The sequence below is a fragment of the Gadus macrocephalus genome, chromosome 14 (assembly GCF_031168955.1).
Source record: "Gadus macrocephalus chromosome 14, ASM3116895v1".
Lineage (NCBI taxonomy): Eukaryota > Metazoa > Chordata > Actinopteri > Gadiformes > Gadidae > Gadus > Gadus macrocephalus.
In genome coordinates this window covers 17644652-17672514 of record NC_082395.1, presented here as the reverse complement: position 1 = coordinate 17672514, position 27863 = coordinate 17644652, and the positions used below count along the sequence as shown (strand labels likewise).

The window sequence follows — 27863 nt, the reverse complement described above, 5'->3', positions numbered from 1 at the left end:
ACCAAGATTAACGTTTGCAAAGGTCATTAAGAATACACCCACCATCATGAACATAATTGCATGCAAACCTATTTATATATTATGCATACATTAATAAATTGTATAACTAGTCGTATTCTTATTTCATAGTATTTTAGACCTAAATAAAAATATATAGATCATAAAACCACTTTCTTTGTATCTCAAAGTTAGGTGGTCAGGTTATTATTTACAGGACAATTATTGAAGTCTCCCCAAATACCATTCAAGTGTACATTTCCAAACTGGTGCATGTCTCTTTACCAGGATGGTCAAACACTGCCAAATGCATATTCTTTAAATTTTCTTTCTTGCTGGGATATTTACAGAAGAACGACAGGCGAGCATGCTGATGTGGCACACGTCTGCCACCTGCTGGACGATGTTTTGTGCTCTGATATCCCCACATCGACAACATTAAAAGAGAAGGTGAAACTGGACATTGGTTCATCTATTCTTTATTAACCACATCGCCAAGGTAAAGAACAATGTACAGTAGACACATTCGCACATGAATGCATGTGCACACACACAATTAAAAAATAAACGTATAATACAAAATGTGGCAGTCTGACGCCTCACATATGAATCACTGATAATACAGTGGAATGCTTAAAAAAGAATGCTGCTTATTCGTCGTCATCTTCGTCATCGTCTTCGTCGCTGATCACATACTTCTTGGCCTTCTTTGCGGGGGCCTCCTCGTCCTCCTCATCATCCTCATCCTCTGCCTTCCTCTTCGTCGAAGCCTCGCCCTCCTGAAAGAAGCGCATTTTTACCATATTAGTAAATCCAACTTTGTCTAAAGTTGGATTGAGTATATGCAACGATAAATAATTAAAATGCAAGCCAAGGGCCTTGATGTGTGCATCCTACAAAAAAGGAACATCTTGGATTCATCGGGAGGGGGAGGTGGGGAGGGGGGGGGACACACACCTCGTCACTGTCCAGTTTCTTGGCCTTCATCAGCCTCTGGGCCTTGTCATCGTCCGAGCCTTCTTCGCTGGAAGAGTAGATCCTCGCTCGCTCCTCTGGAAGGGGAGACAATCGAAAAAGAGTGAGTGATCGAGTGAGTGAGAGAGTGATCGAGTGAGTGAGAGAGTGATCGAGTGAGTGATCGAGTGAGTGATCGAGTGATCGAGTGATCGAGTGAGAAAGCAGGGAGAACGCTAGGACCCTTCGTCCATCGCCCGGTAGTCATCATCCTCATCCTAGTTTAGTTTCTCCAGGCCGGAATTATTCCTCTCCCAAAGGAAGGCGCCTGTCTGACTCGTCATAATCGTCAAACAAATTTCTCCTGCCGGGGATTAATAAAGTTTTATCTAATCTTAAACGCCCTCTTCAGACAGAGCGGTTCTGGGCCGTCGGTGGAATCTAAGCCTCCCCCCGCGTCTTCTGCGGTCTTCCTGGTCTCCTCTCAGAGGGCAGCTCCGGTTTTCTCACAAGCGTGATCCAGCCAGCGGCTGCGCTCAATGAGGCCCGAACCAACTCGGCCTATTTGTTCGCAGCACTCAATAATCGCAGCCTGTGCGATTCACACATCACGTTCTTTTGCATGCGGCTGTCGGTTTGAATTCGATTAACCGTTCCGCCCTACACACCGCGCAGCGCTACGTCCTCCTACGCCCCTCACACCACGCAGCGCTACGTCCTCCTACGTCCTCCTACGCCCCTCACACCACGCAGCGCCACGTCCTCCTACGCCCCTCACACCACGCAGCGCCACGTCCTCCTACGCCACCCACCTCGCAGGGCTCCGCCGCCCTTGTACTTGCTCTTGATGGCGGCCAGGCTCACGGCCTCCTCGCCGTCGTCGTCGTCGTCGTAGCGGTCGGGCTCCAGGTAGCTGCTGCTCAGCCCGCGCTGGTGCTGCTTCTCCCGCATGCGGCGCTGCTGGGACTCGCGGCGGATGGAGGCGCGCAGACGCTCCTCCTCTTTCTGCGCCCGCCCAACCGAGGCAGCAGGCGTTAATGCACATATGTGTACATGTGTATCAGTAGGTATACTATATATTATGCACCGTTTATACTTCAGCTTTCGAAAATATGTTTGGTGCTTCCAAGTGGACAACTTTAGTAAGATAATTATTTTCAGGTAATAATTGCATTGATAGCATGTTTAATTTAACTAAAGGAAACGGGTTGTCGTTTCTTATAGTTGTATGATTTAAAGAAAGGGGGTGGGTTTAAACAACTGTATGCTTCTTCCCACTCCTTCTCAAATGTGTTAAGAAAAAAGGGAAAAAGATACTTGATTTTGTTTCTGCCAATGTTTTTCTTGCATATTTGAAAAAAATCACAATCAATCAATGAGCACAGCGCCTTCTTTATCGACGCTGCACGGTGTGTGTGATTGACCACGAGCAGCCCCTATGGGCTCGGGTTGTGTCAGTTATAGCGTTCACAGTTCCAAAATAATTTTCCTACCCTGGTGGGCGTGGTGAGAGTGAACCAGATTAAAAAGATTGATAGAGAAGAGTTCTGGTGATGTGGCGTTTTTCAGATATTATTGTCTGTAGTCTATAACTCTAGTATAAAAGTTATATCATGCAGGTTGTAGGCTATGTTAAAAGTTCACACAGGTTGACTTAGATTAAACTGAGTTTTCATTAAAAATAAACATTTCTCCAAGAAATTGATGACAGCATTTTATCCTTTTTTAACTGAAATGACCCACTGACATAAATAGGTTGCAGTCACTATGGTCATAATAAATCAATTTTAGAATACTGTAAATTCAGCGTAAAACAGGTTTTCTAGAAGCTCCAGTCGTTGCGGGTGGCAAGGTTTGCGTTGACCTATGACCCCTACCTTGATCATCTCGCTGCGCTGGGACTCAGGGTCGCGACCCGCCATGGGCAGGATCCGGATCTTCTGGGTCTTGGAGCAGCGGTCGGCCAGAGAGAGGGTCATCTTCCTGTGGGTGGCGCTGTCTGTGGAGTGGGGCCTGGTAGGAGAGAGAGAGAGAGAGAGAGAGACAGGAGTAAAGACACGCATTCAAAAGCTTTAGTGTCAATTCCAACAAATGTGCAAGACAAATAGAGGAATCAAAATTGCGTTTTTCTCTAACCCAATGTGTATAAAAGCATCAAGTTAGGTCAAACTAAATAAATTAGTAATATTTACAATAAATAAATTCTAAATAGTGCAAAATAGTTCTGACTAGTGCAAAGGTAGGCCAAATAAAACGGTATGCATAAATAAAGTTAAATAAAGTAAATGGTCCGATATGTCTTTCTATGTTTGCGTTTCCAAATAGCAAATGTATTCCTGAAACCACGGTAACCGCGTGGCTCCAGGCTCCCAGTGTGGGAGGCGGAGCGGGGGAAGGAGGCACCTGAACGTGAGCTTGGTCTTGAACACCGCTTGCCCCTGCAGCCCGGTGCCCTGCCGGATGAACAGGTGGTTGTGGTCTCCCTGGAGGGGCGCTTTGTAGACGTCAAACACCTCGTTGCCAAGATGCAGGGACATGCTGCGAAAGGGGAACACAAACCCTGCTGTAAGCACGATGGACCGTGCTCCATTCACCCGCCTCGATAAGCAGCACGCACGCACGCACAACGTCACTCACCTGCCATCGGACCATTTGACAATGCGAGCGTTGCTCTCTTTAATCTCGTTCCCCTCCTCGTCGCGCTTCACCCTCCACCGAATGGTGTTCTCCACCTGCGGCGGAGGGACAGAGCGACAAAAATGGTTAATGCAAAAGTGTTCGAAAAAAAATGATAATCACATCCAACTGATATATTCTACTTTCAAAAATTCTTGGCTGGCTGTTCCCGTGTAGTTGTGTACAATAATCATACTATCCCACCCTCCCGAACCCTCCAACTCACGGAACCCAGGCGGCCGAGCAGTGCTAGTTATCGTCACAGTTACGTGGCCAGTTACATTTGACAGCGGTATCGCTGGTATTATGTTATTTTCAATTGAGAAAGGCTCCTGCCTACTAACTGGGAGGGGCCTAATCTGACACGTGGCTACATTGAATGGATGTTTTGGGGGTTTTCGAATCGTATTCTCACATGACGCAAGAGTCCTTTCCTCAAGCCCACTGCATACCTTAAGCTTGAGCCTGGTTCGACCCTCTTCATCCAACATCTCCTCGTCCTCAAACTCGTCTTCATAGTACTGTGGATCAAAGGGTCTGCAAGAGAAAAGGCGACAGGGCCGCTGCGGTGACATTGTCGAACAGCAAAGCAAGCAAAGAGGGTTCAACGACTTTCTACTTTCTTGCCAAAAAATCGATTCTGACCTGGGCTCCACAGACAGGAAGTTGGGCAGCTTGACGAAGTAGAGGTCTGAGCCCAGGTCTGTGCTGACTTTGGGGATCTCCACCTCAATGCGGGTCTCCGGGACGGTCTCTTCCTCGTGACGGTCGCCCTCCATCCCCTCCTCGTTGTCCTGGGACACACAGAAGAGAACAAAGACGGATGAAAAACTGAAAACTGTCCCGACGGCCAACGGAGTCAACCGGAATCATCCATTCAGGCGTTTTTACACTGCCGATCCGGTACGGTCGCGGATTGGTACACCCTGCAAGTTCACTCTCTTGCCTGTGTAAAACCGAGGGGGGTATAATACACCTTCGTCACAGAGCCGGCTTACTGGGTTCATTAGAGTAGGCCACGAAACCGCCTAATCGCATTTGCATGAAAATGAAACCCCCATATATGTAGGGTCTGAGAGGGTAAATTGGGGTGCGAAATCCAGCCGGTGTATTGTATAGCTCGGTCAGTGTAACAGGTGGACCATGCCGGGAAAAAGGCAGGCATAAGACGGGCATATTTGTTTAAAAACGTTTAGCGAGGAAAGAGTCCTTCAAATACATGACACGTGGTCCTGTTCTTAAAGAAGGGAAATCACAGTACCATGGGCTGGCCTGGAGTCGGGGGCTTCTCTGCGTCGCTGTCTGAGGAGATGTCATCCGCCTCCCCGAACAGGTCGTCTGCTGCAGGCTTCTTAGCTGGAGAAGGAGGGTGAACGAGACAATGTTGACCGAATATTTACGTTGTAAAAAAATATGAGTGATACGACCAGAACGAAAATATGTTCATTGCGGTAACAACCAGTTTCAAGTTGGATAGATTGATAATTTGATGCATATTGATATAGATAGATAGATAGATATACACACTGACTTTTACTTTTACTTTTTCTTGCACCAACATCACTGTCTGAATCTGAATCGGAGGCCGGCTTTTTCTTGGCTTTCTGTCTGAGGAAGTCATCTTCGCTATCACTGCCCTTTGCTGATTCTGGGGGAACAAATCAAAAGTAATTATGTATAATGTGTAAAAAACTTGCATAAATAAGTATAATATAGTAGCTAATTCAGTGTCAACATGTCAGAATATACCTGACTTCCTGTGTCTGGGTGCCTCATCGTCAGAGTTCTCCCGCTCTTCATCAGAACGTGGACGTTTCTCCTCCTCATCCTCTGATTGATCACTTTTTGCCCCGCCTTCCCACTTCTCGTCATCCGAATGGTTCTCTCTGCCGGAACCTTCCACGGAATGAGGGGTGCCAGGCCCTGATTGGGGCGTTCCTGGATCACTGTGAATGCTAGAATGACAGAGATTCGAAAATAACGTTAAACTTTGAGCTATAAATGGTGGACAATGCGTCCAATTTGAGACGAAATGGCAGTCAACCACTGGTTGTTTGGTTATTATGCGTTACTAATCAAATGACCATACTGTGGATTGTCTGTCTGTCCCCTCACAGAATCCACATGTCTAGAAACTATGGCAGCAATTGGACCTACCTCCTATCAGAGTGGGCACTCCCCCTTCCTGACCGCGGACTCCCTGAGCGGGGGGTCACTGAGCGGGGAGACCCTGAACGAGCACTCCCTGCCCCGGACACTGCGCTACCAGCAGGACTTCCAGGAGGGCTCCCAGCAGGACTCCCAGCGGGACTGCCAGGGGCACTTCCAGCCGGACTGCCAGGGGCACTTCCAGCCGGACTCCCAGCGGCACTCCCAGCGGCACTTCCAGCAGCACTCCCGGCAGCACTCCCGGCAGGACTCCCGGCAGGACTCCCGGCAGGACTCCCGGCAGGACTCCCGGCAGGACTCCCGGCATCTGATCGATGCCCAGCATCTTCGTCATCATCCTCTTCGTCCCGGCGGCCAACGTCCGAGCCGCTGTGCCTTTCAGCATCAGAATGCTCGTTGTCCTCCGCGCCGGAGTGCATCGAGGCGTCGGAACGGTTCCCCGAGTGCTCCGACGGGTTGCCACTGCCACTGTGTACGCTGGGTCGCTCGTCTTCGCTGTCATCTCCAAAGAGCTCCTAGCATGGCAGAAGATTTGTTAAGGCAAAGGCGTTGTTGTATCCACGGATGGGGTTGTAAAAACCAAAACAAGTGCACGTTACCAACCTGGTTCATATTAGCTTTCCCCCCTTCTTCTTCGTCTGGCCGTCCCCTGTCACTATCGCTGCCGCTGCCAGAGGCGTTGCTGGCGGACCGAGGTCTTTCGTTGTCAGAGTCCGAACCGGAGCCCGACCCAGACTCTTAAAGACGCAACAGTAAACGATTAGAGACCATTCGCATAACGTTGCCACAACATAGGAAACTCTACGGCACACGGACAAAATGTTGTCGGCGCAGGGGAAATGTTGGCCATTTCGTATACACAATCAGTCATGTGCATGAACAATTCCAAAATCATAAGTTAATATTAAAAAAATGTATTACCTCGTTGTTCATTGTCACTATCTCCATCACTCCCGAATAATTCGTCCATGTCCGCCATTTCTCCCAATAGAAAGAAATCGCTGTAAACCGGAAGCAGAAAGACTTATTTACAAGTTTTGTTTCCTAGTTCAAGCATCTGTGTAATAATGTTTTCAGCCACAGGGGGGCAACACCATTCAAACTACCGTATTAATTTTGCCAAATTCAATAATCTTTGCTATTTTTAAAATAACCAGCAAACAAAAAGGAAAATATTGGACATGAAGAGCCTCATAAACACTCAATATACACACAGGCAGGGCTATACATACATATATGCATATAAATGTATATTTATTTTTCTGAGCTGAATACAATCAAATCCGAAATGTTATAAATACAAAACATTATGATACAATTTGTTGACCTATGAACACTTACGATTTCCATCGTTTAAATAATTTACCTAATTACTTAAATCTAGCCATATATCGAGGCATAAAATCAAAACTACTGGCATACATAAAATCCTACATTCAAGAAATTCAACTTGGTTGGCCCACCAATTCATTTACGGAAGGGGTCAATAAGCCTCATAAATATCTTATCGTTTAATGATTATCGAAAGCAAATTATAAAATTAAAATTCATGAGAAGTGAGAAAATAAATCGAAATATGTTGTATTGTCCTTTGCATAACCATAATCGACATTATAAATAACAACCATCACAAATAGATGCGCCAAACTGTTCTGTTTGATTCAGGTAAATTGTTATTAACAAAGAAATCAAAGTATTGTAGTCCATTCCTGGAGAGTTTACCATCGATTACGTGCGTGGACCCACTGCCCAGATCAGGCTCTGCCCAGAACGAATTGGTCGTGCCAAAAGCCCCTCCCAGAGACCAGAGACTTTCAGCCTATTGGTCATTCAACCAAAAGAGGCGGGACAACTTTTAATATGTAACGATTGGTTAACTTCTCCGTCATTCAGCGAAAAACTGTGGTTCTGTCTTCCTGTGTTACCGCCCTTGGTACGAGTGAGAAAGTAAACGTTCATTGGTGAGATTGGGATTATTTGGAACTATTTGTCGGCTCCCATTATCTATAGGTAAGCAAATAAGTTATCTTGGTTTTCGGTTATTTTTTTATTTCCGCAATTATTGTAATTTACATCACGCTACTTTGTCAATAAACTAGCAAGCTGTCACTTGCAGACACTTGCGCTTTCTAGCTAGTTGGCGGAGCTAAACTGCTAACGATAACCTCGAATTGAGTCCCTGGGAACACTGGGATACATCAGTGTATTTCACATCAATCGATGGGACTACGAATAGCATGTGAATCCCCTCGAACCGCCGTAAGATAACACCTCTAGCCAAACCAAGCTAAGATATTTCTCAGTGTGTGATGAGGGTATAGTTAAGGTTGGCTCAATCCTGCAGACATCGGAGCTGGTCTATGGGCTAAAATTAAATTAATGTAAGTAGTTTCCCCAATCCCCATCTTGTTATACTAGATCCATGTTACAAGTCAAAAATCACACTAGGAAGACTAATGTGTTTTTCTCCGACCCCTTGCGTGTGCATGCGTCCCCACCCAAACATGTAATTGTCCATGTGTACAGATGTGTTGATGTTTATCTATATTTCGATTAGTTACGTTACTTACTTTATGAAGCGTATTAACACGATAAGTCTGAATATTAATGTTTCAGACCATGTCCTTATTACTCTTGTTTGTTCGTTTTGGATTTGGTTGAATGATATTGACTTAACTTACGTCTTCAGCTACAATGAGGTGGACATTCTTACAGGGATAGGGTTTCTGTGATATTCTCTTGACTCATCGTCATTTGGCCATTGTTCATGTGTACTACTTCCAGTGACTCAACAAGGTTCTTGTGAATTACATAGTGTGTGGAAATCGGTAACGTTACGTTAACGATAAGGATAGTTTACACAGCAGTGCGCAATAGTGAATGAAGGGTGTGGTCCGTGGCTCAAAGAATAGAATGTGGCCACGATTGTTTAGGGACGGGTGATTTTCTTTCCCCCCCCCCCCTTGGCCAACAGCCAGGTATCCTATACTACTCTTGAACTGCATGATATTATCTATGTATTTGCTGACTGGACATCTGTGCAGAGATCATTGTTTGAGTGTCAACTATGCCATGCTGGTGTACAGTGTCACTGTACACAACAGGTTCCACTAACATATGTTGCTGCGTTTTGCTCTCATGTAACAAGAACCAACAATGTTGGTGATAATGACGTCTTTGCAGCAGTTTATATCGTTAGTAGTCCAGGGAGGTGCGAGTGACCTACTGCACACCAACCGCTGAGTTTCGACCGAGAACTGCGACCGCATTACTCATTGTAGAAGGGGTTCTGAGGAAGGGTTTGGAGAAGGATGCCAAAAATAACATTAAGGAGCTGTTTGTTTGTTTGAAAAAACACACTGCGCCTCGTCTGACCATTCCTCCCGCTTGTAACCACGGAGAGTAGGCTTCGAAATAGAATAAGAAAGTTAAAGTTAGGGTAACTATACTTACATTTACTATTGGTGGATCCAAAATATCCCAACTAGACATGTCAATGCAAGGAAGATGGCATATCCACGATGTTATAATCAGGAATGTACATTATGGAGTAAAAATAGTGTTATTTCTGCATGTGACAATGGCTTTGTGGTTTTGTATTGCATTAGAGTTGTTTTTTGTGGTTTTGTATTGCATTAGAATCCCCCACTAATAGTGTTGATGCCTTCCACTCCCTTCTTCCATCTGTTTCCAATCACCGTCTTGCCTGCAGTCTTTCCCAAGTCACCTCTGGAGAGGAGGGTAGGAGGGGAGTTCAGAGAGGAGGGGAGTAGAGTAGTGACGAGAGAAGAGGGGCGCGCTGGACATGCGATGAATTAAAAGTTAAACTATGAATTGGACTTTTGCCTTGTTTATCTTAATAAGATTTAAGTGAAGGGACTCATCATATTCATCGTCACTGGTGTAGACTTATGTTTTACGTTTTATTTTCAACACAAAATCTGTATGGCTAGGCAAGCCACCTCATGTATTATTCATAGATCAGCAAGGGTGGTGGATATGTGATCCATGATGTGCTCAATGCCATATGCCAACAACCTGCCGTCACCCACCTTCATGGGCGGACAATGATGCCAGCCCTCGCTGTAGGCCAGCCTCAGTGGGAGTCGGAGGCGAAACACCCGATCTGGCCTAGGATGACCATGCAGCGTTGCAGAGCCATGTCCCGCTTTAATACGATGAGGATGATGGGTCAGCTGAGAGATGAGAGATGGGAGCCAGGGGAACATCGAGGGGAGGAGACTAGGAGGGATGGAGATGGGATGGTGTCCCAATGGGCCACCAAGCTGGGTCACTCTGAATAGATTCCTATCCTGTAGTAACTGTACACGCTCTACTGTTTCCTGTTCCTACCACAGCTTCTCCCATGGCCTCCGAGTAGCACAGCTGTATGATAACACGATTTGGAAATGCAACAATAATTACTGCTACGAGGGAAGTGGGGTTGGTCATGAATAACTCATTGTGACTGTGAAGCCACGATATATTCTTGAAGTGGTTAGTCAATGGGGAGGGAACTCGACCAGTGCAGTGTATAAGTCTACTATGGGTCAGCTGAAGACTGGAAAGAGAGAGAGTCAAGCTACTTAATATTTCTGGCAATCCTTTGGTTGTCCAGAAAGGATTAGGAGAGGAAGGGATTGTGTTGGTGACTTTATCCTTTTACGCGCTTAACTTTATGTGTATTAACTTTTAATCCCCTTATGGACCTTTTTGACCTTTTTGCTGTGACTTTAAATAATAAACAAAGAAGATGTAACACATAAAAATGCTTACCAGTGTCTGAAATGTCCCAGGTTGAACACGTGACGTGCAGTATGTCATGATTTGTGTGACAACGTGCAACCCTCTGGAGTAACTTCAGAGATGTTTAGACGAGTCACTGAGCTACTGTGTTGGATGCTCTCTCGTTCAGCTGAAAAGACTTTGCTACTCTGCTTTTCTATAACAGGAATCTTCAAGTGTTCTACTACTCTCACAAGCTTATTTGATCGTAGGGATCAATAAGATCTGGCTAATGCATCCTGCTACGGTCTAGTTGTTTTTTTGTTTTTTTCATTACCATCAACATGATTGTCTACTATTACAGCCTGAATAGTGAAGAGTCATCCCTGTCCCATGGAGAAGTTACTTTGTCGATGATGACAGCACACTAGCCTGTATATATTTAAAAAAAAATAGGGTTTCATAAGAGCGTTTAGTTATTTATGTATGCCTGTAGTATAGCATGGCTTTAAGGCTCTTCCTCAGTACCAGACTAGACAAATGGCTGCTGAGATAGTAGTTCTTAAAGGAAGTCATCTCTTGCTAGCCAGTGATGTAAATGTTTTATGTTTAAAGCAATGGCGGGGTAGCACCCTCTTGGATGTGTCGGATGATTCCTATTAGTATTTCATCATAACAATCCAGCAAGACCTTCCACAAACTAGAGAAGACCCTCGCATAAACGCATCCCCATTCCCCTCATAAACGCATCCCCTCATAAACACAAGGCCCGAGTCATGACCCTAACACCCTACCATCCCATGAACACAAGACCCCAACACAAAATGAATGGATGCTCTATAATCAAATAAATTAATTTATGTCTTTGCTTTGGCATGTCTTCGCAGTGTCCATGGCCTCCATCCAGTCCTCTTTTGAATACAGAGCACTTTTGAACTCAACCATCCCGGGGTTTGCTGATTCTTGCGGTGTGCTGTGTGCACAGAGACCTCCAGGAGGATAAGGCTTATTGGTTTCACCATCACGATCATATGCTTTGATGAGTACATCAGCACTGACATTTGAGTCTACCGGTGCCCAGACACCAGCCACCGCTGAGGACTGAGCCATGGTCGTCATGGCACCACGCAGCAATAACCGTCAATACTGGCACACTGTGGTGAAGAAACGACCCTGTGTGACACAGACGGGAGGGGGGAGGGGGGGGGGGGGGGGGGGGGGGCGAGAGGTGCACTGCTGCTGCCTGAACAGTACAACAGACTCAGATAATACCAGGAAAGCCACTGAGCTTGCAGGGAACTCCCTCTGGACGGACCCAGCTACTGCACTTGATACTGCGCTATTGTCGTCATGTACGATAACGTCTCCTGGCTGATACACACACTGTGTGTGTGTGTGTGTGTGTGTGTGTGTGTGTGTGTGTGTGTGTGTGTGTGTGTGTGTGTGTGTGTGTGTGTGTGTGTGTGTGTGTGTGTGTGTGTGTGTGTGTGTGTGTGTGTGTGTGTGTGTGTGTGTGTGTGTGTCATCTGAAAGGTGATGAGATCATGTTCCTGCTATGATGTGGCAGAGGCAAAGGCACTGCGGCCTCCTAACTAAATAACCAGACCACTTGCTTTATATTACATCCTAGCACTTAAACTTTGAGTCTTCCATTAGTTTATCAATAACCCCCCCTCCCTTCAGGGAAGGTTAAGAAGTTTCATATACATGCACAGATCTCATGTGCAGTTTGTGGGGGATCGACATGATGAGTGTGAGTGTTTGTCAGTGTGAGAAAGCTGCTGCTCTCTTGTCGTATGTGTGTGAGACTTTTCAGTGTTCTGCGATTGGAGCTGAATCAAACCCTGTATTGTTTTTCCTTTTCGGTGGGCTGCAACAGAACGTTGTTTAATTCAAATTGGTTACTTCAAAGTCCAACATCGTGTTTATCTCTCCTGGTGTCTCTTCATCACTCTGCTGTGGGTTCTCTCCAGGTTCCGGCTAGCACCTCCACTCTACTCAGCGCTGAGCCTTGAGGAGCTGTTCCCCTTCTGCCGTGCATCAGGAGCGTGTAGCTCGCCGTCCACACAGCCATGGCGTTGTACAAGAAGGACCTGGGCAAATACAAGGACCTCGACGAGGATGAGATCCTCAACAACCTGTCGGCTGAGGAGCTGAAGCAGCTGGAGACGGCCCTGGAAGATATGGATCCAGAGGTAAGGGGCTGGAGCGCACTGTAGTGCTGCACCTTGATGACCATAGCGACGTGGTCATCATACTGTCGGGTCATTAGGACTGTAGTACTGTAGGCCTGCGCAGGAGGACCTCTCCGCTGCGACCGCAGTCTGTGTTCTTTTCGTGACCTCTGAGTGCCTTTCCCGAGGCACTCAGACGTTCTCACCAAGGGGCGCAGGTGGCGTTGTTTGTGTGGACGCGTGGAGATCTGTCTGGGCAGCGGATGACTGCGGCGTCCGAGAGAAAGTTTTGCTTACGTTTTTGGAAACCTATTGTAAACCGCTGGTGTGTGTTTGGCTGGTGAATCTCTGTTATGATTCCCAAGCACCTATAGAATATCGCTACGGTGTGTCCCATTTATAAAAAAAAAAAAACGGAAAAAAAAAACGCTCATTATATTGCTCATGCACAAGGAATGTACTAAAAAAAGTATCACAAAGTTGCCATGGTCCGTAACCATGTCGACAACACGCCCCTTTCTTTCCTTAAACTCTCAGCCAAAAACAGATTTTTTTAAGATCTCCAAAGTGTTACCCGCTCAATACCCGCTGAAACAGTGGGTTCACTAGCTCTTTAAACTGGTATTATTAAGTATTGGTATTCGGTATCGGAGAGTACCCAATTGTTAATACCTGTACTTGTTCTGAGAAAAAGTGTCATTGGTGCACCCCATGTACATCACATAAACACTGCGTTTCAAATGTACTTTTAGGGTTAATACACATTCACACACAGTGGAGTCATTCATGCAAAGCAACAGCCAGCACGATTCTTTTATCTAAAATTACAGATGAGAATATTGATTGAATCAAATTTATATAAGAAACAACAATAATAATTTAGCAATCACTGAGATGTAACGGTTTGTACTTTGATTTTAATGTAACTGCCTAATTGCAGAGGCCTAAATGACGTTTTCTATATAAGGAAGCTCATCATACAGCCCTATCATACTGACTGCAATGTCTATCTCAAAAGAGTAATAGTTTAACCTCACTGCCTCACTCAAGACTTGTATAACATCGCCGGGCGATCCAAGCACATCGAGATAAAACAAACCTTTTAAACTACACGACAATAATTTGGCAATTAAACGTGTTGGGACAGCGTACGCTCAGACTGTACAGCCACACGGTGTATCATTAGAGCCTTCCATGACAACACACCCAGGGACTGCAGGCCTCAGGGGGGGGGGGGAGAGGCACCCTATCGCAGACGACGTGGGATCATAGACATGTGGATGAATAAAGAAAGGAAGGACAAAAGAGTGTTGTTGAAGATTGACTCATAGTCTGTCCTGTTCACAGGGTGAGTGCTGATATAAGCGACGTGTTGTTTGTTTGTGAATGGAACAGGGTGGTTGGTCATCCTGTTCCATTCCAACAGCCAAAGTGAGACGAAATGCCTTATTTTGGTCTCTCTCAATTGTACCCCCTGGCATAGAACTCATTCCTTGCTTTATAAAACACACTGCGCATTGTATAAACGTTATAGGCAGAAGGTTGTCTTGTCTTAAAATGTCTGTTATTCAGTGTTCCCGCAGAGCACGTTTTATGTTTTTTATTTACAGAATATAAGTTTTAATTTTTACACCTGTACACGATTATGTTATCTCTAAAGCAACCTATATTCATATACCACAGTGCAGGTAAACATGGGCTTGTAGCCCACCGACTGCTATCTAGATGAATGTTGAATGCATACAAGATGGGTTGTTATAGGTCTGTGAACGCAGTTTACCGCTATGGAAGATTGTGGGTTGAGAAACCTTATGTTACATCAGCCATGTCCTAAACATGTACAGGAACGATGGGGATTGGTGGCTAGGACAAAGATGCATGATTGTGATTGGTTTATACTGATTGATTCGCTGACTACAGCTGTAAAAAAACATCGACCTTGGTGCGAACACAACTAATGTTGCTGTCTCGCATCAAGTGTACCGTCTCATTTAGCACCATCATATGTAATTATTTTGATTTATTAAGATCCCAACCATCAATTTGGTGTTCAATGTATAAAGACCCTTGGCCTTCATGTCGGCGCACTTAATGTATGCACTTATTGTATGTCGTATTTAGTTATAGTACTTAGTTATGTAGCATCTTATCTTATCTTTGTTGTATATGGGGAACCTGCACTTGATTCTATGAACATCGTTATTGTACTGAGTGCAATATATTGTTTCACTTTCTTATGACAAATGTACTTATGGTAAGTCACTTTGGATGAAAGCGTCTGCAAAATGCCCTGAATGTAATGTTTGCAATGAACTACTGTGCTTCAGAACGCACTGCTGCCAGCCAGCATGCGGCAAAAGGACCAGACCGGGAAGAAGGCCACGGGGAACTTTGACCGCGACGGGCTCCTCACCTACCTGGAGAAGGAGGCCATGGAGTACAAGGACCGGGACGACGTGGTGCCCTTCACCGGCGAGAGGAAAGGTGTGTGTGTGTGTGTGTGTGTGTGTGTCAGAGAGTGTGTGTGTCAGAGTGTGTGCGTCTTGCTTATGTGTTCTTCTTAAATCATTGGCTACTTGGTGTGTGTGTGTGCCTATTTACTGTTGCGTGTCTGTGTGTGTGAGAGAATACCTTCAGCATGCCTCAGGGCTATCCAATTGCTTTCATTTCAGCCTTTGACCTACTCGCAACAGACTTGTCTCCAATGCTTTGCTGTGTGTTGCTCGCCAAGACCTGCAATCCAAGGAGAACCGGGTTGTTCATCCAGGGAACAGGAGTTTAGGAGAGACAGCAAAGCAAGGGGCATCATGGTTCCAAATCCTTGTCAACATAGTGGTGCTGGCGTGGGAACCTGTGTTTTACCACTCTGGGAGCAGGGCTGACCCCTGCTCCAGATCTTCTTATCTGTTTACCAAGGATCCTCAGCGGCCCAGTAGCAGCCCAGCATCCTCCCGGCAGATTAAGGCTTACCATTTACAGAGAGACCCAACGCATTTGAATAGCAGCTCAAAGGCAGTCGATCATGAGAGCCGCATGGAAATTTCGATTTTACGTACCCAAATCCCATGTAGACACCTGGTTGGCGGAAACACTTTTGTTGTTTTCCGGTTCTCTACCTTTGCACACGAGGACGCAGGCTGTATGGACCCTGGAGGTCTCTGAGTGCGTCCTTGCGGTTGAATTTCCGGAGACTAAATCTAAACGGACTGAACATTTAGGACCGCACCTAATTAGCCGCTGTGGTTCTGTTAATGATTTGCTTGCAGCAGGAAGGTCCTTCAATAGGGTGCGTGCGACATGTGTCATGCATTTCCATGCAGATTAGTTTAGTGCTGTTCTGACTACTATGTTGTTGGACTCTATTCAGCCTGACTTCAGTGGGCCAGTGAAAGGGCAGGAGTGAGTGAGTGTGTGTGTGTGTGTGTCGTAGCCCTAAATGAATGTGCTTTCCCTGAGGAATGTGGTGGATTCTTTCTTCCTCCTCTTGTTTCGCTTACCTCCTGCTGATGATGAGTTATGTGTCAGGAGAAACACACACACTCTTGTAGAGATTACAGCCGTGCAGATATTGCATGTTTGTTGGGTGGTGGTTGAGCCCAAACTGTAAAGAATCAAGGTTTCCAGTGAAGTGTCCATAAATGGGAAATAGAAAAGATTTGTTTTCCAATTAACAGTAATTTCTTACTTGCATACAAATATACGCTGAAGACATAACATAAAGGAACTAGCTACTAAATGATCTCTTTATCCACCTTCATTATACATGCAAATGTATTTGTGTGTGGTCAAACCTCCACACAAGTTTGTGTTCTTGACGGCAGATGCCCATTGAAATGAAGTGGCTGTAGTTTAATTAACCGGAGACACGCTATATTGACAGGCGGTTTCAGGTTAAGTCACTTTGGATTCCCCAACAACGAGTCGTCGTCTCCTGCAGCCCATACCTGTTTGGTCACATGTCACCAAGCCCTTTCTGTCTGGTTTCCACTGGCAGAGGTTAAGGTAATGCTGTGGTTGCTGAGCTCAGAGGAACGTGTCCAATGCAACCCAGAGTTAAGTTCCAGTATACTTGCAGTTCAAACAAGGCCGATAAGACAGTCAAGTTTCTTTAGCAAACAGGAGCGGGTGTGACTGCTGCCCCTATAATCACATACACACACGCACGCGCACACAGCCCCATCCACCCACCCACCCTTGGGTGAACTTGAGAGACGGTATTTGATCGATTCACACACAAACTCATTTCTCAGTCGCCTTGGCTTTCTTTTTTGTCGGGCTTTCCTTGAGACTTTGAACAGGGTGGGAAACATAGACTCTTCTCACTTGGTTTAAGGGTTTTTTACTTCTGACACTGCTGAGGGCAGCCATGACGGATCGCATTGTTGTTGTTCTACAAGCCAATCTCCACTGAGAATAATGTAGCCCACTCCTTTTAATGTTGTCCATAATTTACCCCGTGCCCTATTCTTGGGGCACCCCTAGACGACTACACCCAGTGGTCTTGGTCTTCTGGGGATTTTTCTTCCTTGCTGCTGGGGCGATGAATGTCCGTCCGGAGCGGCCCCGGATACGGCCTGATCACTGTATTTACTGTCTAATGGCTTCAGGAAATGCCAGGGCCGCCCCCCGGAGACTAGCATGATTACTCTGAGAGGGAGGGGGAGGGGGAGAGAGAGAGGGAGAGAGGGAGAGGGAGAGGGAGAGGGAGAGAGGGCTTATACTTGCTTTATCAGCCCAAGCGCTGGTGGCCCCACCAGATACGTTTAGTTTCCAGCCATTGTCCCGTGACTTCCTTCACTCCTGCTTTCTCTGTCTTCGTTCCAAGAGGTACCAAGAGGTTACCATGGTGATGCCATGTTGTTGGGGGGGGCGGGGGGGGGGGGGGCCGGGGAAGTCATGGCTTGTGCGTGTAGCTCGGCATGGTCGGCCGGGCCAGTCCTCCGGGACTGTTAAAAAGTTCTCCAGCTGGGTGAGATGTTGTTAAGGCCCAGCTGGAAAGTCGGAAGCCAGCAAACTCAAAACGGATAAGAGTCATTGTAGCCCTCATTTGTTTCCATGTGCTCCACCAATAGATGTGCTGGGGTGAAATGAGGAATAAGCATGTTAAAATGGTCCATTGTTGGATGTTCCCTGTATATATTCTGACTGGTGAAGTGAATGTTTGGCTACTATCCAATGGAAGGCACAATGATAAATCCCTTCATGTAAACCACGATGAGACCCAACACACAATGGATAAAAAGCTTTCATCCATTGGCTATGCAAAATGGCATTAAACAAACTAAGAGACTGGTTATCGACCGACGGGAGGAGTTGATGGATACGTTCCCCTCCATTCTGAACCGTGTTGACGACAGCTGTAAGATGGCTAAGCTCCTTACCAGGGGCCTTTCTCCGTGACTGCCCTGAGCTCCGACTAACATGGGGGCATGGGCTCTAAAGTACCTGTCCTGACCTTGACTTAATGTGACCTTTAGCGACTGTATCTCCTGATGTCCAGGGTTTTCCCCCGTCTCACACAGTAGTGGAAGAACTGCATCTTATCTTACTTCCTTACTGCCAACATTATAGTTAGGGAGTCCTTATTGTAGACTTGATATGTGGGATGGGTGGACAAGCAGCTTCACAGCCAAAGCCCTATAATCTGTTAAAGAAAAACATCACAATTCTATAAATACTATACAACTTGAGACGGGAACAGGAAGTACAGTACAGTGACTCCGAGTTGCGATGGCTCTCAGGACCTGCCGAACAAGACAAACCAGGGACAAACTTTTGTTCTCGGCCAGCGTCAAAACGATATCTCCGGTATCAGTTATGGGTTCATTCTGTCCCTGTGCAACATACAGACAAGCACACAAACACATGTGCTCACGCACATAGTCATGTGATCCCATGACCTGGTAACCTCCCTTGAGTGTGGGAATGAAGACACTGCCAAAAAGCTAAGTGAAACCAGCCGACAGATTCTGACACTAAAAATACTGACTGAGGCTGACAGAATCGCCGTTGCGTTTCGTCTATTCACGTTCTTATTTTGATTCCCCCTCGTCGGGGGTGGCAGTAGCTCTGAGGAAGTAGGGCGGATTGGTTGATAACCGCAAGGTTGCTAGTTCGATCCCATGCTCCTCCTAGCTCGAGTGTCGAGGTGTCCCTGAGCAAGGCACCTAACCCTAAGCACTCCCGACGAGCTGGCTCACCCTGGATCGCCTTGCATGGCTGACACCGCCGTCGGTCTGTGCATGAATCTGTGAATGTTAGACAATATTGTAAAGCGCTTTGCATTAAAGCGCAATATAAACGCAGTCACTGCAGTGTACCGGGGTGACTCACGGCCCTCGTTTTGTCCTCCACAGGAAAGGTGTTTGTCCCCAAGCAGAGGCCCATTGAGTCCCTGCAGCAGGAAGTCACGACCCTTGACCCGGAGCTAGAAGAAGCTCTGTCCAGCGCCACGGACACAGAGCTGTGCGACCTCGCAGGTAAACACTAACGCTTAAACTTGGACTTGTTCCAATAGCTGGCCCCGTGGGTCTCATACACAAGCACACGCACACACACACACATATGCAAAAGTTCGTTTTTGTAATCAAAGCAGAGCACTGTTCCGGGAGAGAAAGGATCTTTTTATCTGGACAGTGGCGGTCAGGACAGTAAAACACAGGCTTCTTTCTCTTACCTCCAATCCGTTCGCCGGTGTAAGAGAGAGAGGGAGAGGGAATCAGTCAGCAGGAGAATGACTTTGCTATTAACAACCGGCGTACGGATTGAGTCATTTCTTTTTTCTTATTTTTTCCAGCAATTTTGGGGGTTCATACGTTGGTCACCAGCACTCAGACGTACGACGGGACCTGCAAGGAAGGCTTCAGTAGTAAGCACAACACCCCCCCCCCCCCCCCCCCCCCCCCCCACAAAAGATCCACTACACTAGAAACAGTCTTCAAACTGTCAGGGTGCCTTAAGTGTGTGTGTGTGTGTGTGTGTGTGTGTGTGTGTGTGTGTGTGTGTGTGTGTGTGTGTGTGTGTGTGTGTGTGTGTGTGTGTGTGTGTGTGTGTGTGTGTGTGTGTGTGTGTGTGTGTGTGTGTGTTCTTCTAGATGTCATTAAAGGGGAGAAGATGGTCCCCGTCTTTGACGAGCCCCCCAACCCCACCAACGTGGAGGACACCCTGCAGCGGATAAAGAGCAACGACCCCTCCCTCACAGAGGTCAACCTCAACAACATCAAGGTACACACTCGCAACCTCACACCCTCTCCTTGGTGTCAGTCGTCACTCGTCCCACTCCAACTCACTCATTATTTTTTCTTCCAGAACGTTCCCATCCCTACTCTGAAAGAGTTCGCCAAAGCCATGGAGCACAACACCCATGTCAAGAAGTTCAGCCTAGCAGCCACACGGAGTAACGACCCCATAGCTGTGGTAAGAGAAAGAGCGTTGGTTTCTTGAGAAGTGACGTCAAACTGGGAGCCAACCTCACCCGCCTCAGAGGCCAGGGTGTAGAAAGTCTGGATTCCTTTCATTTGTGTGTTTCCAGTGTTGGGCGTCGTTAGTTTAAAAAAGGAATTAGTTAGTTATTAGTTACTTCTCCCAAAAAGTAACTAAATTAGTTACTCAGATACAAATTATTATTATTATTAAGTAACTAGTTACTGTGAAAAGTAACTATTGCGTTACTTTAAAGTACATTTTTAAATGCTCAAATGTGTCAAATAATTTGGACCCCACCCCTCTTTAACAGAACTTGAAATACATGTGCATGTACGTGCATGCACGGAAGCATGGAATGCATGCAACGTTGAAAGATGTTTGAAATACTTGACGTGGAGAGGCACTTTGTCCAGGGCATAATGTGCATTTCACAAATACACTCGTTCCTCTAATTCCTTGGAGGGAAAAAAGTAACGCCGTTAGTAACGCCGCTATTTATAACACTGTTATTCCCATCACTGGTGTTTTCCCACTTTTTGTGCTGACTCTCTTTCTCTTCTCCCTCCTGGTGGCAGGCCTTCGGAGAGATGCTGCGGGAAAACAAGGCGCTGGTCAGCTTGAACCTGGAGACTAACTTCATCACCGGCGTCGGAGTGCAGGCACTGGTGGACGCGTTGAGAGACAACGACACTCTCACAGAGATCAAGATCGACAACCAGGTAGCTCCTCGGCACTTTAATGCCCGCAGCATTGCATTATTGATCTGTTGTGAGGGCTTCTGCATTGTTCACAAGATGCATGGAAATCACAAACCATCCAAACCCCCCCAAGGCCTCCAGCAGAACCAAACACTCACACAGAACCGAAACGGCTTCACTGTTTTGGTTCGGTGTCGGGTTTTAGTGAGTGGACCAATCACGACCCTTGCTGCTAAGTCTCCTAGACACAAGGTTACAATTTCTGTGAGGCGCACGTCAGGCCCTTGCGGTGGACGCAAGGAGGGTCCGCAAGGGAAGTGGAAACATAATCAGCCCTTTAGTGTTGCGATGGTACCTGGGGAAAAGGAGCCGGCTTCGCCAGAGACAAAGCGACCCCTGGTCGACCGCGCAGTGAGCCATGTAAGGTGCTCGTCCTCACCGCAGTGTTTTCACTTTGTGTCCTTCCAGAGGCAGCAGCTGGGCACTACGGTAGAGATGGAGATAGCCAAGATGTTGGAAGAGAACCACAACGTCATCAAGTTTGGCTACCACTTCTGCCAGCAGGGGCCACGGGCCAGAGCTGCCGCGGCCATCACCAAGAACAACGACTTGGGTACGTGACGTAGGGGTCAAGGTAGGGGTCAAGGTGGGCTGTGGTTCATGGTCCATCACTTTGATTGGTCCGCTTACGTCAGCAGTCAATAGCCAGGTTATATTATGGGTTCCAATGTTTCAAACAGTACTGACGGTGTTTTTCCATCTGACTAGTGTTTAATGATCCGTTGCTGTGTTGTTCAATTGTTAGATGGTCGATTTTAAGAGGTGGATAGTGGATGCAACAGTGAAGTACCCTTCGGAATATATATATTATGCATCATAAATGTATATTTTAGACATTCAATGCATATGTTGAGGGCAAAAGAACCTCCAGCCTGACCCCCGCCCCCACCTCTTCTTCTCCTTCCTACTCTAGCCCCTTGTCCTCTCAGAGCTGCCGTAGCACAGGTCTGGTGGTTGGGCATGAGTGTGATCCGGCGTGTGTGCACCGATGCCTTCTGATTCACCTGTCAGTGTGTTCACAGCGTTCAACAGGAGTGTGCGCACTGCCTTGACTTTAACCACCAGGGTTCTGACACTGTGTGATCTTGAAGCTTAACTCCCGTGCACACTAACCATAGCCCCTTCATGACGGGTGTTTGATCCGTCTAGTGGATGCTTAGTTTAATGACCCACGCGGAGATGTGATCGCGACCCAATGGGCCGTGTTCCTTAAAGGAGAAGCATGTGTTTTCGTATATACCTCTTCTGGTGGTCTTTCTCCTCTGCTGCTGTCTCTGCCATCCATCTCGTTGGGTTTTCATCCCACGTTGTGCTCTTCGTTTAAACCAACCTCTCTGCTTGTTCAGTCCGCAGGAGGCGAGTGGAAGGGGACCAGTAGGGGCGGACGGTCTCCCGGCCAATCCTAGCGTCTCATCTCACCATGTGGAATACTTTCAGCCAATTCCCTGGTCTCATCTCACTGTGTGGAATTTTAAGTCTTGTGCCAAACCATGGAGCAAGGCGTCGACCAGAACCAACATCTGAGCAGAAGGGAAATAACTGGAATCGCCCTCTCCTGTAAACTTAAGCTCATTCTCATTTTTATTGTTATGTTACCGCTGTAGTTTTTAGTCATTCCATTTTGGTTGCTAATTTGTCCCTTCGTGAGCCTATATCTGTACAGACTCATGTTCGAGTTGTTTTTTCCGGTTCAACTTTATGTTTAGTTTCTTTTTATACTGTACCATGAGCGCGTTGAACTACACGGTCATAATAACCAAGTAAGGGCACGTGTAACTTGTAACCATGATCTAAATTATAGTAGTAACTGTACCACCCAATGCTTCCATTGGGGGCGCCATAGATCTTCCACGTCAGACTTACTTTGTGTTAGCTGAGCTTTTCTACCGCCAACGTCTCTGTGGTTCATATGTGCAAGCAAAGCAGAGGCAGGCCAAGTCAGGCCAGCATGTTGAACTACATACTGGTGAGCCTTAGCAAATGGTTTTGACTTGGCTGTGGCAGCTAGCCTGCTCCCAATCCTCATGGTCATCCATTGACAAAATTGTCCATCATCCATGTAACACAGGCCTTGTTCTGTCCAAGGATTGCCCATTGGATGAGTGGTACTGGCTTTGTAGGTAACAAGGTTGATAGCAAGGTGAGTGGTTGCAGTGGATTTGGAAGGGACCTGAATGGCTAATGGACAATAATGGCTAATGGATACACCATTAGGTTTTGAGCTGGTATATGTGACTGTATGTGTTCCTTATATTGCTAAACTGACGCTAATCCTTGACTTCATGTAAACCTACTGTATGATCATGGAAAAATTGGGTTCAACAACATGATTTGAAATGCATCGGAATTAACATGTTAGCTGTTTTACCACTACTGGAACAAAAAACTTGTTTTGATGCCGCTTGTACCATATTGGTCCTAATTTCTGCCGTATGGCAGTGAATAGTAAATAGCAACACCATCCTGGTCTGAAATCTAAAAGGAATCAAACGGTTAATCCTGGAAGGTGTAACACGTTCTATTCAGAAGAAACATCTACCTGATATTGCTGTCTTCACCGTCTGTACTCATTTTACTGGCTTCTCTGCTGCTTCACAATGCCAAAGACTAACATATACAGCACTTAATGGAACCATACTGGACCTCTGATAGAACCTGTGTCTGCTTGGTGAGATTCAGTCAGCTGGTAGGGGAAGAATCCTTTTGGGTTGAAAGCAGTTGTATTCTGGATTTGTCGGTTATACCGGATCATTGTTAGCTAGTACACCACCGTCACCCAATTTGTTCGTTTGTTTGATCTGAACCATCTTTGTACATAGCAAAAATGTTTAAAAGGAGAGTTTAAATTGTGATGCGGCAAAACACATTTATATTTGTGAGGTAATTGTCCCACATGAGTTTGAGCCTTGATCACACCTTATGCACACACACACACACGCACACACACACGCACATTCCCATACACCCACTCGGCAGGATTTGTGCAGTGAAGCGTCACTCTGGATTAACTAACTCACCTGCGACAAGCACAGCAGTCGCCGTAGGTATACTAACGCAGAGGTAACTTGAAACTGGTTACATCATGTAATCGTCTATAATAAGGAACAACACGTTGGCATGAAAACCTCCACTCGATGTGATCACATAATTCCATTGACCAATGTATCTTAATTTGTCTTTGCATTCCTCGAGGCACCCGTGGCCCTGGCTGTGTTCAGTGCTTTGTTTTAGGTTTTTTTATCGACTTGTTCTTTCCTCCATGAACTCCATGTTTTTGTTTTGTCCGATTTCTTTTTGTTTTATTTTTGTTTTCACATCGCTGTGCTTTGCTGATGGATTAAATGGAATGCCTCTCCCCCCTACATTGTTAATATCCTGTGATCTCATGTATTACTATTGTATTATGCCATTTCAGATTTAAAACAAATTTCAATAAATCCCTGCTGTTTTATTAATTTTCTTTTGTACCTTTTCAAAAACCCACATCAGACTATACTTGAGTGGAGATGTACCATTGTGAAATATACAGGGACAAGGCACTGTCAAATACTCAAGACTTCCTCAACAATAAATGTTTTTACATATTCTTTGTGACAGACTATTTTCACTCACTACAGTATTCGTATTTTGGAAGCATAAAAAAATAACAATTGTAAGCATGACTTCAGCCTGTTATCGTGACGGTATAACAAGACTATTTTAACAACTAGAAGCTCCGTCTCATGGAATGCTGGCAGGGGATGGTCGACTGAAACAAAAACGTTGGGATAGGTATGTGGTTATTACCTCAAATCCAGTTTCTGTGATGTTTCTTTTTTTGCATTTAATTTCCCTCCACATGCCAGGGTGATGAGGTAATGCATGACTCCATGCGAGTTCCCTGGGGCCGAGCACTGCTGTAAAACTCTAGCAGTAAAAGTAGACTAATGCCGCTTTTCCACTGCATGGTACCAGCTCGACACGACTCGACACGACTCGACTCAGCTCGCATTTTTTGCGTTTCCACCGCGGTACCATGGTATCTGGTACCTGAAGTGGCTGCTTTTTCTAGTACCGCCTCGCTCTAGGTTCCAAGCGAGCTGAGCCGATGCTAAAAGGTGACGTCGGCAGACGGCCGGCGACTGATTGGCCAGAGAGTGTGACGAAGTCACGAGAGCGACATGGCAACCATGCTGGTAACATCCATAGCAGCGCCGCAGCCAACATGTTCCACTTCTCCAACTTCTTCAACATGCCAGCTAATAATAGTAATGTGATCGATGTCCTCCATTGTTGTTATGTGGGTTCTGTCCATGTGTGGGTTGCGTAGGCCTTGTTTGCGTCGCGTACACAAATACGTCACAGCCCTTTCGCGCAGCCGACCCCGCCCACGTCCAGGAAGTACTATTTGCGGTGGAAAAGCACCCGTGCTGCTACCGTGTCGAGTCGTGTCGTGTCGAGTCGTGTCGAGTCGAGCTACATGTGCGGTGGAAAAGCGGCATAATGCCGCTTTTCCACTGCATGGTACCAGCTCGACACGACTCGACTCAGCTCGCATTTTTTGCGTTTCCACCGCGGTACCATGGTATCTGGTACCTGAAGTGGCTGCTTTTTCTAGTACCTACTCGCTCTAGGTTCCAAGCGAGCTGAGCCGATGCTAAAAGGTGACGTCGGCAGACGGCCGGCGACTGATTGGCCAGAGAGTGTGACGAAGTCACGAGAGCGACATGGCAACCATGCTGGTAACATCCATAGCAGCGCCGCAGCCAACATGTTCCACTTCTCCAACTTCTTCAACATGCCAGCTAATAATAGTAATGCGATCGATGTCCTCCATTGTTGTTATGTGGGTTCTGTCCATGTGTGGGTTGCGTATGTGTTGTTTGCGTCGCGTACACAAATACGTCACGGCCCTTTCGCGCAGCCGACCCCGCCCACGTCCAGGAGGTACTATTTGCGGTGGAAAAGCACCCGTGCTGCTACCGTGTCGAGTCGTGTCGTGTCGAGTCGTGTCGAGTCGAGCTACATGTGCGGTGGAAAAGCGGCATTAAGAGGCGTGGTGTGTGTGTGTGTGATGTGGTGGGGGGGAATGAAGTATTTCCACTCAAGTACTGGGAACGGCAGACGTAAAACATCTGTGGATACAAGGCACAGGGGGGGGTGACATTTCACCACATGGAAGCGGAACTTTTCTGGGCTGTGATTAGAGTAGCATAACGTGGAAGAGGATCTACATCCAGAGATACTTCGAGCCCGTTCCACTTATGCAGTCAAACAATAGATCGGAAAACGGACCCCTCAGCGGCTTTATACTTGACGTCAACATGAGTCAGATGATAAGAGTACAAGAGGTTAAAGGGGGAACTGCTTGATCGTAAAACAGGGTAAGCTAAGTAGTATTATAGGGAGAGATTTATGGCTCTGGTCCGCGAGTCTGCCATAAGTTACTAGCGTGTTTGATACAAGCATATGAACAGCATCATCAAATATGGCTGCAGGGCCTAAGTGACGCTCTGGCGTTGACCCATTTGAGCAAGGCATAAATCAAACTGTTCTTCTGTCTCCTGGCTTGTTAGGATATGAGAATAATCCATCCATCCAAGTGGTGACGCGGACCAGGATGAGATCACTGGCGATTGTTTCCAAAAACAAACCTGCCTTCACATGAAGAGAGGTGGCGTCATGATGTCATTAATAGTAGCGGACAGGGGTTTACAGATGTGCGTGTCTCAGTGGGCATGCCCTGACGCGTTTTAGGGTAAATGAGAAGAAAGAAAGAAAAACACTTTTTCCATAGGTAACCAAGTAAAAAAAAAAAAAAGACAATTTCTGTTTGTGTCCATAGCGACGTCACTTTGCATGGCAGCATGGAGCTGTTGGCAGCAGCCCGCCCATTACTGCTCACACTGCTGCTTTGTTCCTGACCAGGTCTGCTACACTCCCCTCTCACAGTTGAACGAGAGTCGTCCAGTGAGTCATTAGTGTGCAATGTTAACCCTGATGCGTGACACACTATCAGACCTCTGGCAATCTCTGACCTCAGCGCAGTCAACAGATTGAGGTGGCAATAAGAGACAGAGAAGTACCTCGGTCATTATTGGCGTGAATTAAGATTCGTTATGAAGATTCTCTTCAGGGGAATTTATCCAGTGGATAGTGGTTGGAGAGATAAACTGATTTGGACCTGATCAAGTATCCATTATCCAACACTAGCTTGACAGTGCTAACCCTGACCCCCACCAGACACTGCGTTCTGCTTCCTCATGGGGCTCCTCTGGGATGTGATTGGCCCTACTGGTCATGAAGCGAATTGGAAATAATTGCTTAACACTTATCCTGGGCTCCTCAACATTGGCTCTCATACAATGCCTAGGAACTCACTGTTCCCCATCTCCAATCTGAATCTAAACTCTCAAATACGATAAGATGACATGATATTCAAAAATGTTTTCCATCAGGGGCTCCCATCTCCTTTCATCAAAACAAGATCTGTGGCCCTTTGTGTTGTGGATGAAGGTGGTAAAGTTGAGGGTGTGAAGCTAACACACACAGACACACACACACACACACACACACACACACACACACGTACATCCCATAGAATACAGACTTTTGTCTCTTCCGGATGCAGATGTGTTCAGGTGGAGAGAGTGGAGCTCTTTTGGCACACAACAGCATGGCGGGCGTTCTCCAGACACAGGCAGACAGCTAGGGGTGTTATGCAAGATCCTCCTAATGGAAAACAGCGCACCTCCTCTCAGAAGGCCTTCAAATATACACAGGCTGAGCTACACCTCCGAGTGAGTGTTTGATTTAACTTGGCTCAGGATCTGAGCGCTTCAATACCGTCCAATGGGATTCCGGGGGGTGGGTCACGGGTCGCAGGTTACATCAGAGGAGATGCTGAGCACCGCACACATGGAGGATACGGAAATAAACAACATCATTGCAGGTTCAATCACATTTGTTCCGGGGGTTGGTGTATTCGTGGTAACTGAGGGTTAGC

At 46.4% G+C, this 27863-nt stretch overlaps 2 protein-coding genes across 7 annotated transcripts; one reads left to right on the top strand and one right to left on the bottom strand.

The window, feature by feature from the left end:
- Positions 1-460: 460 nt before the first annotated feature.
- Positions 461-9401, bottom strand: leo1 (LEO1 homolog, Paf1/RNA polymerase II complex component). 4 transcript variants are annotated; one of them, XM_060071770.1, is made up of 15 exons: positions 9250-9401; positions 6718-6797; positions 6400-6533; positions 5785-6311; positions 5377-5582; positions 5159-5275; positions 4889-4983; positions 4273-4421; positions 4080-4164; positions 3589-3683; positions 3355-3489; positions 2829-2964; positions 1764-1956; positions 955-1049; positions 461-776 (listed from the first exon to the last, which is right to left on the bottom strand). In XM_060071770.1, exons 2-15 carry the CDS (start codon positions 6773-6775, stop codon positions 648-650), a joined length of 2154 nt encoding a protein of 717 aa, XP_059927753.1. In that variant the 5' UTR covers positions 6776-6797; positions 9250-9401; the 3' UTR covers positions 461-647. The 4 variants fall into 4 exon arrangements, with proteins under 4 accessions (XP_059927753.1, XP_059927754.1, XP_059927755.1 ...); XM_060071771.1 differs by lacking the exon at positions 9250-9401 and adding an exon at positions 8367-8515 and having other exon boundaries at positions 5165-5275; XM_060071772.1 differs by lacking the exon at positions 9250-9401 and adding an exon at positions 8367-8515 and having other exon boundaries at positions 5171-5275.
- tmod2 (tropomodulin 2) lies at positions 7648-24462 on the top strand. Of its 3 annotated transcripts, none has more exons than XM_060071775.1 (10): positions 7648-7806; positions 12495-12716; positions 15023-15179; positions 19052-19174; positions 19492-19563; positions 19789-19919; positions 20004-20111; positions 20696-20839; positions 21287-21431; positions 22225-24462. In XM_060071775.1, exons 2-10 carry the CDS (start codon positions 12594-12596, stop codon positions 22254-22256), a joined length of 1035 nt encoding a protein of 344 aa, XP_059927758.1. In that variant the 5' UTR covers positions 7648-7806; positions 12495-12593; the 3' UTR covers positions 22257-24462. The 3 variants fall into 3 exon arrangements, with proteins under 3 accessions (XP_059927758.1, XP_059927756.1, XP_059927757.1); XM_060071773.1 differs by lacking the exon at positions 22225-24462 and adding an exon at positions 21792-22184; XM_060071774.1 differs by lacking the exons at positions 7648-7806; positions 22225-24462 and adding exons at positions 7876-8177; positions 21792-22185.
- The last annotated feature ends 3401 nt before the right edge of the window (positions 24463-27863 follow it).

Bases quoted from the DNA above. Each gene is read 5' to 3' on its own strand.
- tmod2 (XM_060071774.1), top strand. From the start codon at position 12,594: ATGGCGTTGTACAAGAAGGACCTGGGCAAATACAAGGACCTCGACGAG. The intron at 12,717-15,022 runs GTAAGGGGCTGG...ACTGTGCTTCAG, and splicing joins TGGAAGATATGGATCCAGAG to AACGCACTGCTGCCAGCCAG. The intron at 20,840-21,286 runs GTAGCTCCTCGG...GTGTCCTTCCAG, and splicing joins AGATCAAGATCGACAACCAG to AGGCAGCAGCTGGGCACTAC.
- leo1 (XM_060071770.1), bottom strand. From the start codon at position 6,775: ATGGCGGACATGGACGAATTATTCGGGAGTGATGGAGATAGTGACAAT. The intron at 3,490-3,588 runs GTGAGTGACGTT...CCCCTTTCGCAG, and splicing joins GTCAAATGGTCCGATGGCAG to CATGTCCCTGCATCTTGGCA. The intron at 1,957-2,828 runs GTAGGGGTCATA...GGGCGGGCGCAG, and splicing joins AGCGCAGCGAGATGATCAAG to AAAGAGGAGGAGCGTCTGCG.